Source organism: Anguilla anguilla, chromosome 5 (genome assembly GCF_013347855.1).
Source record: "Anguilla anguilla isolate fAngAng1 chromosome 5, fAngAng1.pri, whole genome shotgun sequence".
Lineage (NCBI taxonomy): Eukaryota > Metazoa > Chordata > Actinopteri > Anguilliformes > Anguillidae > Anguilla > Anguilla anguilla.
This window is the reverse complement of record NC_049205.1, coordinates 31,032,188-31,047,909: the sequence shown is the minus strand read 5'-3', so window position 1 is coordinate 31,047,909 and position 15,722 is coordinate 31,032,188. Positions and strand designations below refer to the sequence as shown.

Sequence of the window (15,722 nt, the reverse complement as noted above, 5' to 3'; positions counted from 1 at the left end):
AGCGTTTTATAGGTCAGCTTAACCGAAAATTTTCTGATCTGCCAATGTCTACATAAATAAACCGGTAGGCTGCTCTGCGGTCAGCACGCGGGTCGCGAGTTGATATTAAGTCCTTTTTTTTAGTTTTTTCTCAATGTCGTCTTTATTATTTGAAATGTGCATTTAGTGTCATTATTCTATCTGTCTCTGTGGCGCTCTGAAATGTGCATTCTCTGCTAAACTGAGCAATGGATTGGAATATGTGTCTGACGTAGTGTTGCACGGTATGCCAAAACTTCAGCACTTTCTGGGTACTTAAAAAAAAAAAAAAAAACGGTTTCGTATTTGAATTTCCCGATGTTCGGTAGTTCTGTGTCAAATGTAAAAGCCAGGGAAATGTGTCTCCGGCATTACTGATTTAGAGGATGAAAAGTGTAGTTTGTCAGAATTTTCGCTAGATGGCAGTAGCAACTAAGGTTGCCAAGTGAGGTGACCTGCGCTTGTGCATTCACTTCCCTGATACTGCGCAAGCTTTGACTCAGTTCACTTCAGTAGCAATAGGTGTTCCAATTTGGAAATATTTTATTATAGATAGATGCTGTATTGTTATTAAAATATGCTGTTTTAAAATCTATTTAAAGGTGAAAGACCTGTTTTAAAGATTATTTACTTTACAACTGTTTAATTTTTGAAATATATTTAACATATTTTTCTATTGTTCAGTGTGTAACACTATAGGCCTATGCATATTAATATGTTGAAGAGACTTCAACTTACAGGTTGTTAATGAACCAGGTTGTAAATAAACCATGAATTAGAAAATGAGGTCAACCCTTGTGGACATTATGTTTCTGATCTATTAAGGTAATTTCAGTATCGTTAGGTACCGAGTATCGAATTAGCACCGTTTACGTTTCAAGTATCATTTCAGTATTGAGTATCGTAATACTAAACCTGGTATCAGTATCAAAGTCAAAATTTCGGTATCGTGACAACACTACTGTGACACCTTTTTTAGTTGCGGCGCAGAAACACTGCAGCTGTGCATGCACACCGGACCATCCAAGTGTTACGACATGCCATCTAAGCGTTACGACATAGTAAAGGCCTTGACGGGAAGCGGCCAGGACACATCCATGGCGACGTAACTAAGTCATCCGACAGCGTCTCTTAGCTCAAAATTGGCCATAAGTCATCAATATTTCATACGATCATCATGACATTCAGTAGATATGCTGGGTGAAGGCATATGATCATGAGGACAAAGCCATTTTAAAATCGCTCCATAGGGGGCGCGATGCTGCCAATGCTTGGACCCCTTCCAACGCCGCTTGCGGCTTTAATTGGATAATTATTTTTATAAATGTTCCTTTGATTTGGTTTACTATTCTATTTCTATTGTTCATTTGATTTGTTGTTCTATTCTTTCTGAAGCCAGTCATATAGTTATCTGGTGAAGGACCTGTATTATAACAATAGTTCAAAATTTGACTACTTTCCTATGAATAGCTTGTTCCTCGACTGTTGCTATAGTTACAGTGGTGAAAAAAGTTGCCATTGTATCAGGACTGAATATGATTTTAATATCCTTTCAAAGCTTTATGATTCCACTGATTAGTCCCAGCAAAATTCTTTGGATTAAGGCAGACATGATTTGTTGAATATTCCCCTGTCATTGCATGAGATAACAGGGTACCCAGTATTAGTAGCCTCAGGTGTTCGCCTTTTTGTCATTAAGGTGAGGCTTTGTGTGTTTCAATGCTGAGGTGATCTATTTAATAATCTGCCTATTTTAACTAAGTGATCTCATTTGTGCAGCATGCTTTCTGTCTTGATCATGTTTTTCAAGTCATGCACCATGCCTTGGTATTATGTCTATTTGAGTGTTATTACCTTATAGGATTCAGTCCATAATCGATCCATGACGATATAAATTCAAGTATGTATGTCAAAATGACTGACTTGCAGCAGCACGTTCCTAGAATGTGAAGCAGTTAGGAGCTTCAGCAGTAATAGGGCAAACTGAATCTCTTATTAATACTGCATTAGAGAAGTTAAGATTTGGTCTTAGATTTTAATTGAGGGCATAAAAGCATACTGTGATTCCAGTATTAAGAGTGATTAATATTTTTACAGCCTGAAGCCTGGGAACACTTTGTCTTGTTAACCATTGGGAGAAATGCTAGAGGACGAGAGAACTATCCTGCTGCTGAAGAAATTCTATATCTTGCAACAGCAAAATGTTCTAACTTTGTTAAAAAAATATGGTCAGACAAGCTCAGTTAACACAGAAAGCCCCTTGCTGGCATTGGGAGGATTTATTCAGGAGGATATGTGGTTAACTTTCCATGGAATATCACTTACAACAGACATTCTAGGAGCCAAGTGCATCAACGGAAACTGAAACCAAATGTTGATGTTACTTGTTAAATGCAGCAAATAGTGTGTGACCTACAGTTCCATTTTTTGTCAAAGGAAGTATTTCTTTTGCCTCAACTGTTGTGTCAAATGTTTGTGAGCTTTTTAATTGAATGCTTCTAAGAATGTTTGTAGCTCTGTTTGGAGTTCTGTTGTTTGGCTTTTTTTTTTTTTACTGTATTGCCATTCTGTTTGGGCTAGAAGTTGGTCTTGGTTTCCTTATCTGCCAAGCACAGAACCACGCCCCTCGCCCACATACACACAAACACGCTTTCATTTCTTGTCACCTATTAAAGCCATGATATGACAGTGTCGTATTTTCAGGGCTGTCAGAGGCCTTCATTTACTGTGCGCGTCAGATATCACCTCACCGACCGCTGGGCCACTTAACAGGGCAGGCTACCCGCATCAAACCCCACGCCTGCTTCAGTCCTGAAGCTTGGCCTATATATGGTCTTCTTCCTTGAGGCCTGCACGAGGAGCAGCGCGTAATGGAATTCCTCTCCCAGCTCACAGGATTAGGTGCTGTGGCAGATTTAATGATGAAAAATAGCTTTGCAGATAGTGTGAAGGATAGATCAGTCAAGGATAGTCATGGAGTGTTTCTCAATACCAAGAATGCAAAAAACGGACTTGTGTTCTTGGGGATAACGTTCTTGCTAGTCGTTCTTGGAAGAATGAACTCGGCAAGCTCACAAGGACAGAGAACGCTGTTATATGTATTTGAGATACTATGCGTGCTTGTGACGTGTGGTTACACTATCTGACAGTGTCCTCTGTGTATTCTAGTTTCTTTCAAAGGCTGCTTTACATTGTTTTGGGGTATAGTTTTATTTAAATTGTAAACTAGCGTTAATTGTAGGCTACTTAAAATATCAAAGTGAACAAAACGTCTCTTTTATCCTCTGTTCTCTAGCTAGTTAATACATGTCGGTTGCTTAATTCACAATTGCTTTCTATACCGACAAAAATCTACCTAGCACTTTCAGCAACAAGGGCAGGCTTGGATAAACCGAAGCAGCCAACTAAGCATCAACAAGTTAGCCGAGTCATTCCGATCATTTAAAATTGCTCTGTGTCAACAACTTCAAGTCAGCGTTTGCTACAGCACACAACTCCGCTTGCCTCTGTTGATACACCCCCTACAACAGAGGCTAGTACTGGCTACGAGCCGATACTTATTCACAGAAGCTGTATTTAAAATGAGTTAAAATGCAGCTATTTTAACAGCTATTTCTCGCCTCATTTTTGTTTGTGGAAAATTTTAGTCAGATTTATTAGTGAAATGAAAACTAAAAAAGTTTAATTAGGCTCGGTTAACACGTAATAGGCTACTATCCTCTGGCTATGAGTTAGTCTCTAAGGTAACAGATTAAACTGAATTAGAGCCGAATTAAATGTTTTTAGTTATATGTTGTATGGTTAAAATTAGCTGAAATTCAGTTATTATAACATATTTCTCGCATCATTTTCATTCTTAGAAGGATTTTCATAACATTTATTAGTGAGATGTGAGATATATTAGTGAGACAAAAAAGTGTGACCGTTCAGTGGTCTCATCTGCCATTGCGCAATGAATGCTGGGATATTTTTGTTGTCAAGTTAATACAAGTTACCAACCGATGCATCCTCGGTAAAATGGGTGTGTCAAGAACACTTCTGGTAATTTTAATCGTTCTTGGCGAAATGTGAACTTGAGTATTTGGACAGTACTTGGGCCGCAAAAGATGACATTTCACAAGGACACAAGAACACAAGTACAGACAAGAATGCGTATTGAGAAACAGCCATGATATCACCCATGTGCCTGAGTGTACCTCATGTGGTTAGCTCACATGCTAGCAGGGTCCTGTGGTGGCCTTCTTGGGTCACGCATGACACTGACTAAATCATTGTTTTAGGTTTCTCTCATCCAGGTAGTTAAATCTGTCATTTGATTCACTGTACTAGAAGTGATGAGAATACTCTTCTTATCCATATTTATTTCCTGTCCAGGAAAGTAAATGCTTGCAGACAACTTCTAGAAATGTTTAACTTGATGAATTCAATAGGTAATTAAAATATGTTAGAACAGTAAAGAATCTGATTAGGCATAGATGGAACATTGTACAAATGCAGTTGATATTTCTTGTATATGGTAGTTAACTTATGCAACGTAACTTGTATTCATTAATCATTGACTTCTTTAGTTTTTAATCATATGTTGAAGGAATAAACTGGAAGTGTTATTTAATAGAGCATGTGCAATGTTTATTCCCAGCAGCACATGTGTCTTATGCTGATGTTGGGATGAATAATACCATATGCATTGCAACTGTTACATTGTCTTGTTAATCTTCAGGTCAATGATGGAACAGCATTCCTGAAAATATATTTCTCTCAAGGATCAGGTGCTCAAATGAAAAATCTTAGCTACAGAGGAGAGAAGTATTCTGACTGATGCCACCAAAACCACCTGTGTGTAATGTCAATGCCCTTTCAAAATCTACAAGTGGGCAAATTCAAAGGATTTATTTTACTGTGGTAACATGGGGGGGGGGGGGGGCGTTAGTTCCAATCATGTCATGCTACAGTTGTATGTTTGAACGTATCCTACAGTAAAACTCAATCTGTACAAAATTTCATAAATGGGAGTTTCTGTTTTTAAAAACGTATGATTCTGAAGTCCCAACAGAATGGCCTGAGCAGAGAACATTTTATATGGTCAGAAAGAAAACATTAAATATTATATTTTGGTTGTATATACCAAATTATGAACAAATCTGGTTACAATTATGGAAAGTAAAAAATACTGCGAAATGTTATGCAGAGAATTGGCTGTTTCAGGAAATAGACATGACATTTTGCCATGATATGTTGAGGTTGGTCACTCCTGCCCAAGAATTCCAGCTGTATGAGAATGTGAGAGCATGGTGCTTCCTAGTTAGTCTCATCTGGAATCTCTGCAGCCAGGGACGCTCGGTGTGGAATAATTTTAACTTATTTCCGTGCTGCAGTGGAAAAATGGGACGTGCCAAAGCCACGAGACGGCTTCACATTCCGATGTGTTCCATGCAGCCAGGCCTCTTGTGTCACCCCGCACCCATCCCAGACTGACAATTTCAGGCCAGTGATTATTCCTGACTGGTTCTTGCCCTGGTTTGGCCCTTTTGACATCACACTTACTGCAGCTGAGTAAGGCAGACCTTTCTAGCTGAAAGCAAGGCAAATACAGTGCAAGCACAAAAGGATGTGTTCTAGTGTTTTCGGTGCATCTGATCATAGAAAAACCAAACAGCCTGTTTGATTACAGTTCAGCAAATGAAAAAAAAACCAGTACACTTGCAGTCAATGAGCGCCAGGTTTATTTCATAAATTAAGCAGGAATACATATATCCTAAGGTGCTCAGAAACATTAACATAAAACGAAATGCTGTGGTTGCTCCACTTTCTCAGAAAGATGGATCAGTGGTTGAACAACTGCAAGTTATGTCACCATTTTAGCTTCATGTGCTACATTACTCAAAGAACTAATTCTCTCAACGAGATCATGCCATCTCACTACTGGGGGTCCTATGACACACAAGAACACAAACTGCAATACGGCGTAGTGTGAATGAATGAACATGAATTAATTCCGATAAAATACTCTTCTGAAAGATCACGGTCGTCCTGCGTGAGCTTGCCCGGGATTCCCCAGTGACTTTGGCAGCCACTGTTGCCTAGGAAACTGCATCCTCGCTCATTTCTTCATATCTTCTTTGGTGACTTGAGCTACAATACAAAGTCCTGTTGTGTCATTTTATTCACTAACAAACCATCAGTGCATGCTAGAACAGAGATAAATAATGAAATCACATTATTTAATTACGTTACTTTCACAAATCAATAAACATTAAATGTTTGGGTCTTGCTGTTTTTCGGTACTCTTGTGTTGTCCGTCTTTTGAGTCTGTAAATTCTTGTTAGCAATTCCATCAGATTCCATTCCTTTTACCTTTAACTAATTAATTGTCCTTGTAAGTGAAGTAGCCAGTTGGATTGGCCATGAAATTCCTTGTTTACATGGTCACCAACCTCATTACTGTTTCTGGTAAGATACTATATTGAACTGTTTCTTTCAATGATGCTTAAAATAAAGCCATGGAGACCCAAGTATATTATACAAATGACTGTCCATTTGTTAGAAGGGAAATTTTTAAAATATACTTATGTTTTGGTGTAGTGCAAGAAGTAACCTCAAAGTTCACAAGTTACAGCATAAAGGCTAGTTTATAGTCCAACAACAGTGACATCCTCAGCATCCGTCGCAGCGACCCCAGGGTGACAGTTGCCGGGACTGCAACCAAATGTTGCTGCGACCTGCAACAGCCATTGAACATCTTCGGTTGCAGCGACACCCTGTCACTGGACTATAAATCAGCCATAAAACATATGACTGCAGGCATGATGGAGGAGTGAAGCAATAGCATGTGATTCCTGAAGCTCAACATTGTCTCTGTCCCTGCCTTGGCTGGGATGTGCTCTCCTACTGAATGTTGGTGATATGGGATGTTAAACAGTGGTGGGAATTACTGTAGTGCATCAGTATTGGATAAGTAATGAAAATGTTACCGGTAGCACATGAATGTCCATCTACAAAGGGTTACAGAAAATGCATTCTGTAAGAATACATAATTTCACAGGTATAAAACTTGTAAGCTCACACAGGAAGTTATATATTGTACCCAATGCTGATTTTAGCCATTTCAAAGCTAGGGACACCCAATAAAATAATACTGTATTACGCTTTGGGTAAAAGGAAGAGGGAATGTTTTTATTAAGTAATTTATAAAGTAAGGGGTGGAATAAAGGTATGCCTGTAAGGTTAATGAAGGTGAATGGGGGAGCTTACCTTTTGGTTATTCACACTTAAGGTCTGATTACAGAGGAGCTGGGAAAGAAGAGTAAAAAACGGCGGCACGTGGAACAGACAGCAGTGTTACACAGACACAACCACATTAGGAGTTACGGACCATTGACGAATTAGCATAGACTGTCTATATATTGGCCAGATGGACATCCCCGTTATTATTAACAATAAATGTTCTGTCTCTGCTTTGTAAAAGTGTTCTAATTTTCTGGCTTATAGAGTACGTTAATGACGATACAGCTGACAGCACCAAAAGCTTCTGCTGTCAAATAGAACCTTTTAGAATTAGACCATCTGGCTTGAAAATAGAATATCTATGGCATGATCCAGTCACCCTATTAACCGTAGAACAGAAACCCTGTGGAATATTAATATACACACAGGACTTAAACTGCTTCAAATATGCAGCATATGGCACGCATGCACATGATACCGTTTTGCATAGTAACAGTACATGGTGCAGTATGCAGCATTGCATGCAGGGGGAGGAGGGGGGGAGGGAAGATAATTTAATAGACAAATCACTTCATAACTACAGTTGTGTTCAGAGTTTGCTTTGAGTATTAAAAATATCATTATGGAAACATAGTCATCCATACAATAGCTCAGGATATACTCATCTGCTGCTGCAATCTGCCTACTATCCCTATCCACCAGGACTGGCATTAGCCAAGGTAGGACATTCCTATCAGTTATCCCAGAGAAATTACCCCAGGCTCCTTGTCCTGGCACCAGGTAGCGAGACACACTTACATCGGACTTCTAGTTTACACTCTACGATGTCTTCCCCAGAGTCGTTGATGGCTTTGCACGTGTACACGCCTCCGTCAAAGGGGCAGGGCTTCCGAATTTCCAGAGTCAGGACCCCCTGCTTGCTGAACATCCTATACTTGGCTTCATTGGAAATGTCCACTTTGTTCTTGTACCAGATCACTTTGGGCTGAGATTTTCGTAAAGGGGAAATCCTCAAATTTGTGAATCATTTATGACGTCATACTTTTTAATTTCATAATATAGGAGCACCTTACATGTATTATTACATTTATTGCATTCCATTTGCGTGCAAATAGCTATTTCCCTTAATTATGACCCCTCTGTAAACTAATGCTCATCTGCTTACATTTAATGCAAACTGAATTACAATGCTTGCAAAACTATTGCAAAATTAATTTAGACATGTCATTCAGGACTATTGTTCCACTGCGCAGTGCCTACAATACAGAACATATATAGTACACAGTTTGCAAATAGCACCCATGCGCTACTTATTATGGCCTGGTGCAGAAGCAGAGAGATTGCATTTACCTTTGGAATTCCCCTCACTGAGCAGCTCAAGGTGGCGTTGTACCCTGCTATCACTGAACGGTTCACCAATGGGTGAGTGAATTTTGGGGCCTCTGAGAAGTTGTGCTCTTTGTAGACCGGTGGCTTGTAAACTATTCCTGAGACACAAACAGCACTTACACTCAACAAGAGTGGACATGTATTTCTTTCATAAACACCAGAGAAAAACCGCATATGCAGAATAGATCCTAGGACAGATTATTTATATTTAACAGGAAATGGGCTGATGAATTGGATCGATTTACTGTTGTTTGGATTGATGGAATTCTGATATACTAGACTTTAAATTCATGTGCATTCATGACATTTTTAAGGAAACATGTTACTAACCAAAACATTCAGAAATTAAATACTGAATATTTCTGGATATATGTGAACAGATGATTCATTTAAATGAGCTTGTAATCTGCAGTATTTTAACCAGTGTATAGAGAGTTAAAGTATTTTAAATGAGCTATCTGACCTAGGTCTAACTTGGCCATGCCCCTGAAGGGAATATACCTGTCTTCTGGATGTAAGCGCTATCCTTGGAGAAGCAGGGCTCCGGACTCAGGCCCACCATGTTGGCGGCGTAGACACGGAAGACGTAGTCATTGCCCATAATGAGGTCAGACACCACGCAGTTAGTGCGTCGGTAATGCTCATACACATTGAACCACTCCTATGGATAGACATTTCAAATCAGCCGCACAACCAATACAAATATACCTGTGCTTAGTGAGTTACAGTCATTTTAATAAATAATTGCAATATGACAGTAAGGCTGTTGAATTATATCATTTCAGTGGTCTTTCATTTACAGCACATGAAAGTAGTGTTTTAACAATGTACATCTAAAATCCTCATAGTGGATTTGGCACCCACACCTCAGATCTCATGAACATCCTTGTAATTTCAATACTAAAACATTAAGACCAAAATTCCACATTCAAGCATGAACATCAGTGGACTCCATAGGACTTGAAATCTTAAAAACCATTTTAGAGAATATAAATTCTCACAATACCTGGTCTTAATGCAGAGTGATAATTCCCAGAATGCCATACAACAGCTAATCATAGCAGCAGCAACAGGAACTATATTTATCTGCAGGGTATCTGAAGTCTCTAATCGGCTCATTGTAATTTTAATTGTGATAGGCGCATAGCTATTTGGCATTCTTTGGACGGAAATGGGAATTAGAGCTAGTAGCGTGTTGCACTGCAACCAAATCAAAACGCCCCATGCCGTTCTCATAAAATGGGCAGAGATTATTAGCCGTTAACCTTGCTGCTTTAAAGTGGAATGAGAGTGCTCGGTGTGCTGAAGGCTCGTAAATCAGCCCAAGGCCGGGAGCTGAGATCGCAGGCTGCTCGCCTGTTGAAGGTCTTGGAGCCATGCCACAAAGGCCCAGCTGGAATGGCATCCACTCCCTCTACAAAGCGCATTGTTCAACAGGACGGGCCGAGAGCCCATGCAGTCACGAGGGAGATAAAGATATCCCTGGCTAACACATGGTGCATCCCATAGCATAGTGTACATAGTCCATTCAATTATAGATGCACGTTTTAGGGCTTTGCTGCTTTGCTTCAGTGTGGATGCCTTGCAGTAACGTGACGTTCCAACATCTCAGGTGCGAGCCAGGGAATTATTAACATGTTCCCTTGTGAGAATTAATGGAGGAAAGCGTGCTGTGAAATGGACATTGTTATGTTGGTGTTCTGTTCAAATGGAGATAGTTCTCTTGTTAACTGGTCTGCTATGTCAAAAAGTAATAGGCCTGCACTTAATTTACTTAATTTGGAAAATGGTAAATATGTTACGAGACTGAATTCAGACCACTGAGCTACACTAAAATACTGGAGAGTGCTTCATTGTGCGAGAAGCAATGCAACCACAGTGAGACTTCTTGCGAATACATAGTACAGTATACTTTGCTAGTAATGATTTAATGCAGATTTCTCTGTTTGCTGCTTAGTGCACATAATGCTCATAATGCTGCACTTTCACTTATGCCAGCATTTTCTATCAGTCTGTACTGAACTCACTGCAAACCTACTATGAATGAATCAATCTTTTGGGAGGGGGTTCGTATGAATTCTGTGATCCATATCTGGATCCACCAATGGGTAAGTGCTATATTGTCTTTCATTGAAGGAATGGAATGAATATTGCACTGCTATGAAAGAAAACACTCTGCAATGCCTGAAATAAAATTTGGCTTTACTAAAAGTTATCGTTGTGGTATTGTTATACTCAGTCAGCTAGCTAGCTATAGACAGCATGGTCAGCAAGCCAGCCGGCTGGCTAGATAGCCTAGCTAACTAACAAGCTAACTAAACAGGCTCGGATAGCTAGCTAGCTTGATCGGCCTGGCCGAACAGAAATATATTTCCACATCCAAAAAACCCAAACACAACTGTCTCCTACCCACTTTATTCTTTGTGACTAGATTTTGTTGTTGAAATGTTCATTAGCTTAATATTCATGCACCAGTGTGTCATGCTAGTAAAAGACATAGCTTACTTCTTGTACAGATGTTGTATAAAGTATTGATAGTGGATTTTCATGAAACATTATGCAAAACTCTGCCTATTTCTTTTAAAAACATCACCATTGATGAGCAGTATTGTACCATTCTCTCAGACAGAACTAACCACTGAAATCAGGCAAGGAAAGGGGTACTGGTGCATCTATATTAGTCATTACTTTGTTGTTAAATGAGAAAAAAAATTACATCCCGGGTATAAAGATAATTGTGAGTAATCAAAATTAATTCTAATATATAATATATATTTTTTGAAGGAAAAGGTCTGTGGTCAAATGACCACTGCCAGCCTTGAAAATTAGTTGAGATCAAGCATCCATACTTACCATGGTCTTTTTGTCAGCTTTCTGGATGGTGTAGCCAGTGATATCACAGTTCCCATTGTTTTTTGGTGGTTTCCACTCCAGAGCAACGTTGAAGCCCCACACATCCTGAATTTTTAGGTTCTGAGGTGGGCCTGGCAAGTCTGAGAAGTGCAGAGAAAATGAAGTTTATACCATGTTATTTTAGTATCTTTTTTAGTACATCATGATACTCTTCCAAAGGAAATAAAAGATTCATTTGTTGTTCATGGTTCATATTCAATAGCTTGCTTCTATACAGTTGTAAAAAAGGATTTGATTGTTGGAATACAATTTGCCAATTGAATGATTTTGTGTGGCCTATTAAGGTATTATGGACAGGCCTACTGGTTGTCTCGGCTTGCTTTCTCGTATTGTACTTCAATTCTCCTTCAGTTCCAGCTACAGGTCACGATAGCCTATTTGTCAAGCCCCTTGTTAAACAATGATCCCATTTGCATCACCTCAAAAATCTAAGTGGATAAAGTAAATGCCAATAATTAAGCACAGATGATGATTGACAGCGATGTTTACCAGCGACACACATTAAATTCAGTTCAATTACTTACTACCATAGACATGCTGCAGTTTAAAATGTTGTACAGGTAGCCTTTTTGTAAGATTTGGTGTGTGTTTATTATAAATGTCTGTGACTGACTTTCTTTTCCATGAATCACTTAGAGAATCTAGAAAAAGGCTATGTTAACACAGCAAGCAACTTAGCTGAAAACATTAAAAAGTGAACTAACTTGTCAAACATGTTGAAGAGTTCAATTAATTTATTTAATAAATATTAAACACTATTTAAAATACCTAAAGTCTCCACAAAAGGACACTACATGTAGATGGTTTTCAGCACCATCTAGCGTCCCTAATCTCCAAATCTGAAGCTTTTTCAATGACCTCCCTGGGTAACAACCCTCTCATTTTCTCTTCAGATGGCATTCTGTAAACTATAACAACAAAAAATCATGTTGTTTGTTATAGCCATAACATAACTGTAACAGCTGTTACATTTATATAGACAAGGACATGTTTTATTTGTTACTTAGCATCCAGCTTAACTAACTTTTCAAGAACAAATAACTTTTTAAATGATGCATGATTTGATTTATTGCAGATAAAAAGGCTTATATCTGAAAATGATTTCCGGAACAGTTTTTTACTTAGCTTGCTAAAAACCTGTTCTTTGGAAATATTTCTCGGAAAGGTTATCACATTGCCCGATCCTTTGGGAGGTGGTAGAGGACTGAATTGTGCATACAAACCTGAAATGGCTATGGTAGCCACATTATACATTAAGTTGTTGACTGTGTAACATGTATCAAGTGTTACATGTATGGCGACTCTTCCCTATGTTTGCAAAAGGAGAGAATCTTTTGAAATCTTAAGGAACTGTTGCATGTTAGAGAAGTAGAGAGACAGTGACTCTGGAGATGGTTGGCTATTGGGTATGGAATTGGAATTAAACAATTAAAATATTAAAACTGTTCTGATTTTCTTTACTAATGAGACAATAGAAGGTGTTAACATTAAAAGGTGACAGTGCCTATCCATTGCATCCATGGGTCCTGACATCTGTCCAAAACCTGACTTCACCAGAGATGGAGCAGTTCAACAATGTTGCTTTCCTGCCATGCGCAAGACACATCTTAAATACTGGCAGTGCATTTAAATTAACTCACTGCGGCTGTGCTCATTTGCATGAGCAGTCTTAGTAAATACCCTGCTGAATTGTAAACATGCAGCGATGCAGGGTTTTGCGGCAATAACAGTAATTTCAGGCATGCTTAGTACATATGTCCATTAGTGCTGGGCTAAAATGTAAAACCTGCAGCTTCACCAGCCGTTTTGGGATAAGATTGGACACCCCTGCTACATATGGATGAATTTTTCTTTTTAATGCAGTAATACTCAATCCTGGTCCTGGAGAGCCACAGATTCTGCTGTTTTTTTTAAAATTTATTTTTCTTTAAGATCAGCGACTGATTCAGACCCAAGAAACCAGGTGACCTCAATTAACTGTGTAATCATCGGCTTTAACTGATCAATTGCTGTACTATTCAAGTTCTGAGTAACAATGAAGGCCACCAGCCCATGCCCATGTTCACTTTCCTTCCTGATTCTCCCCATATTAGACTAACTAATTGTTTTTCTAATTGTTTGTCTCAATTAGAATTTAGACTTTGTGTCTTCGAAGTGCCTTTGAGGACACCTGGTGGATAACAAGAAATACAAGTTCAAATTCCTGCAGGTCACATAGCGGTGATAAACTGGTGGCCCTAATTATGAATTATGAATCTAGGAGCAGGTTAAAACAGAAAACATTGGTATGAAAAAATGGGCTAGCATGTCTTGGGCTATGTCATTAGATACCAGAACAAAATGCTTTTTCCAGCGTTGACTATGTGTATTTATTCAATTTAGAAATCCCAAGGCACCCTCTCCTATGAGCGATTAGAAATTTGCACAAATAAAATACCTTTTGTTTTACATTGACATCAACATTAAAAGGTATACTGTAAAACCTGGCAAATACGTGACCATTATCCTGAATGAAAATAAAAGCCAATGAAGGAAAATAAATAAAATTGTCTCACCCACGATCTGAATGGTGACATTGGCCTTGTCCTCCACATTTTCAATCTGCACATTCACTTCATACCCCCCTGTGTCTTTGTGGTCGGACGTGCGAATAAACAGGATGGAGTCTGTGTCGCTGTTCCGGATGCTGACCTTCTTAGGGTCCAGAGGCTCCCCATCTTTAGTCCAGGTAACCTTAGGCCGAGGTTTTCCCTGAGCAAGGGGACAAACAGGAAGTTTACTGTACTGACCTGGGTCCTGAGATCATATTGACAATGTCCAAATGAGGCAAGCCAATGGGGCCGATTAACCAATACAACTGTTTGCATGGCAGGCATGTAATTTTGCAACATGTTAAAATGGCAGTTTCAACTTTATTCAGATGGAAAGAAAGTCTAGGGGTAAATTGTATCACAAGAGGAGCCATTCAGACCGAACCTGATTTGAGTGTGTGAAAGAAAAGTTGTGGTTACTTTTACTTGTTTCCTCTTCAGAATTTTCTATGCTTATATGCAGCAGTTTAAAATAAAAGGTACTGAAACCCTTTAATAGTTGGCAACTGAGCTGAAACAATAATCAAAGAGGGAAGTGGGAATTGACAGATTTTGAAACATGAATAGAACCTGGATCTCTCCAACAAAGAAATATGTAAAATGTTTGTGCATGAATGCAAAATTATGATAACCTGTATTCACACTGAACTCCAACCAAAATGTTTGTCAAGGCATCAGTTTCAGTGGCTTGGAATTACATTACACAGACAGATTCTTACAGAGGTGGATCATGAGACCCTTTCCAATGATGCATTGCATGAAATGTGTCTTTGTTTCCCTACTTTCATCAATGAAGTGTTCCCATCTGACATCACATAGTCTGGGTAATGATGACATAACTACATAATGCCTGATTCAAGGCTGTGCCTACCTGGAAGGGGATCACTATATTTATTGTTTCTCCGACCTTCTTCACCAAAGTCTGACGCAGATTTCGAGGCACCCAGATTTTGGGGCGCTCTGAAAAAAAAAACAGTGGAACACCATAAGTGATCTGAAGTTGTTCAACACATAAAGCTCTCTGTAAAGACACATGCCTTTCAGAGCTTGATTTATGCAAACTCACGATTGTTCAATTTGTTTAGACTGGTAAAGGAAATTGGAGAGCTTTTCTATGGCTGCCATATGGGCTCTTAAAATTATATCAACTTGTCAACAGAAAAAAATATATGGGCTTGATTGTATTTTGAAGCCCTCGATATACCACTTCAAACTAATCTATGCTGAGAGTGCTGAAAATAGAAATATCCAGGACCTTGTTACGGTGAAAGCTACATTATGCAAACCCAAAGTAATCAAATGTATAAAAGTCACAGTTTTAATAATTAGTCCCTCTTATAATTTTGTACCATGTGCAAAATAATAAATTTAAGAATTAACAAATATGAACTACAGAAATCGTCTAGTCAATTTGGAATGTTCTCACTCACAGGCATCATATCTCATGTTCTTGTCTCATGTCATATGTATATTTGTTTTCCTGCCTATTTAACTGCTTTCAATACCAGCCAGCAACCTCTGTATTGGCCAATATATGCTTATTTAAAGAGAAAGCCCCACACAGTATGCATTAGAATGTCAAAGTCA

At 38.8% G+C, this 15,722-nt stretch overlaps 1 protein-coding gene across 5 annotated transcripts in view; it reads right to left on the bottom strand.

Annotated features, from left to right (window-relative positions):
* Positions 1 to 5,723: 5,723 nt before the first annotated feature.
* The window catches only part of mybpc3 (myosin binding protein C3), a 69,546-nt gene continuing 59,547 nt past the window's right edge, over positions 5,724 to 15,722 (bottom strand). For 3 of the 5 annotated variants that reach the window (XM_035417794.1, XM_035417797.1, XM_035417798.1), the window contains 7 exons: positions 15,007 to 15,095; positions 14,100 to 14,295; positions 11,485 to 11,624; positions 9,133 to 9,292; positions 8,593 to 8,729; positions 8,041 to 8,227; positions 5,724 to 6,150 (listed from right to left, as the gene is read on the bottom strand). In XM_035417794.1, the coding sequence (XP_035273685.1) occupies positions 6,119 to 6,150; positions 8,041 to 8,227; positions 8,593 to 8,729; positions 9,133 to 9,292; positions 11,485 to 11,624; positions 14,100 to 14,295; positions 15,007 to 15,095 (941 nt within the window). In that variant the 3' untranslated portion in view covers positions 5,724 to 6,118. Of the gene's footprint in view, positions 6,151 to 6,989; positions 7,011 to 7,269; positions 7,309 to 8,040; positions 8,228 to 8,592; positions 8,730 to 9,132; positions 9,293 to 11,484; positions 11,625 to 14,099; positions 14,296 to 15,006; positions 15,096 to 15,722 lie in introns of all 5 variants that reach the window. The other 2 variants (XM_035417796.1, XM_035417795.1) reach the window with 2 other exon arrangements.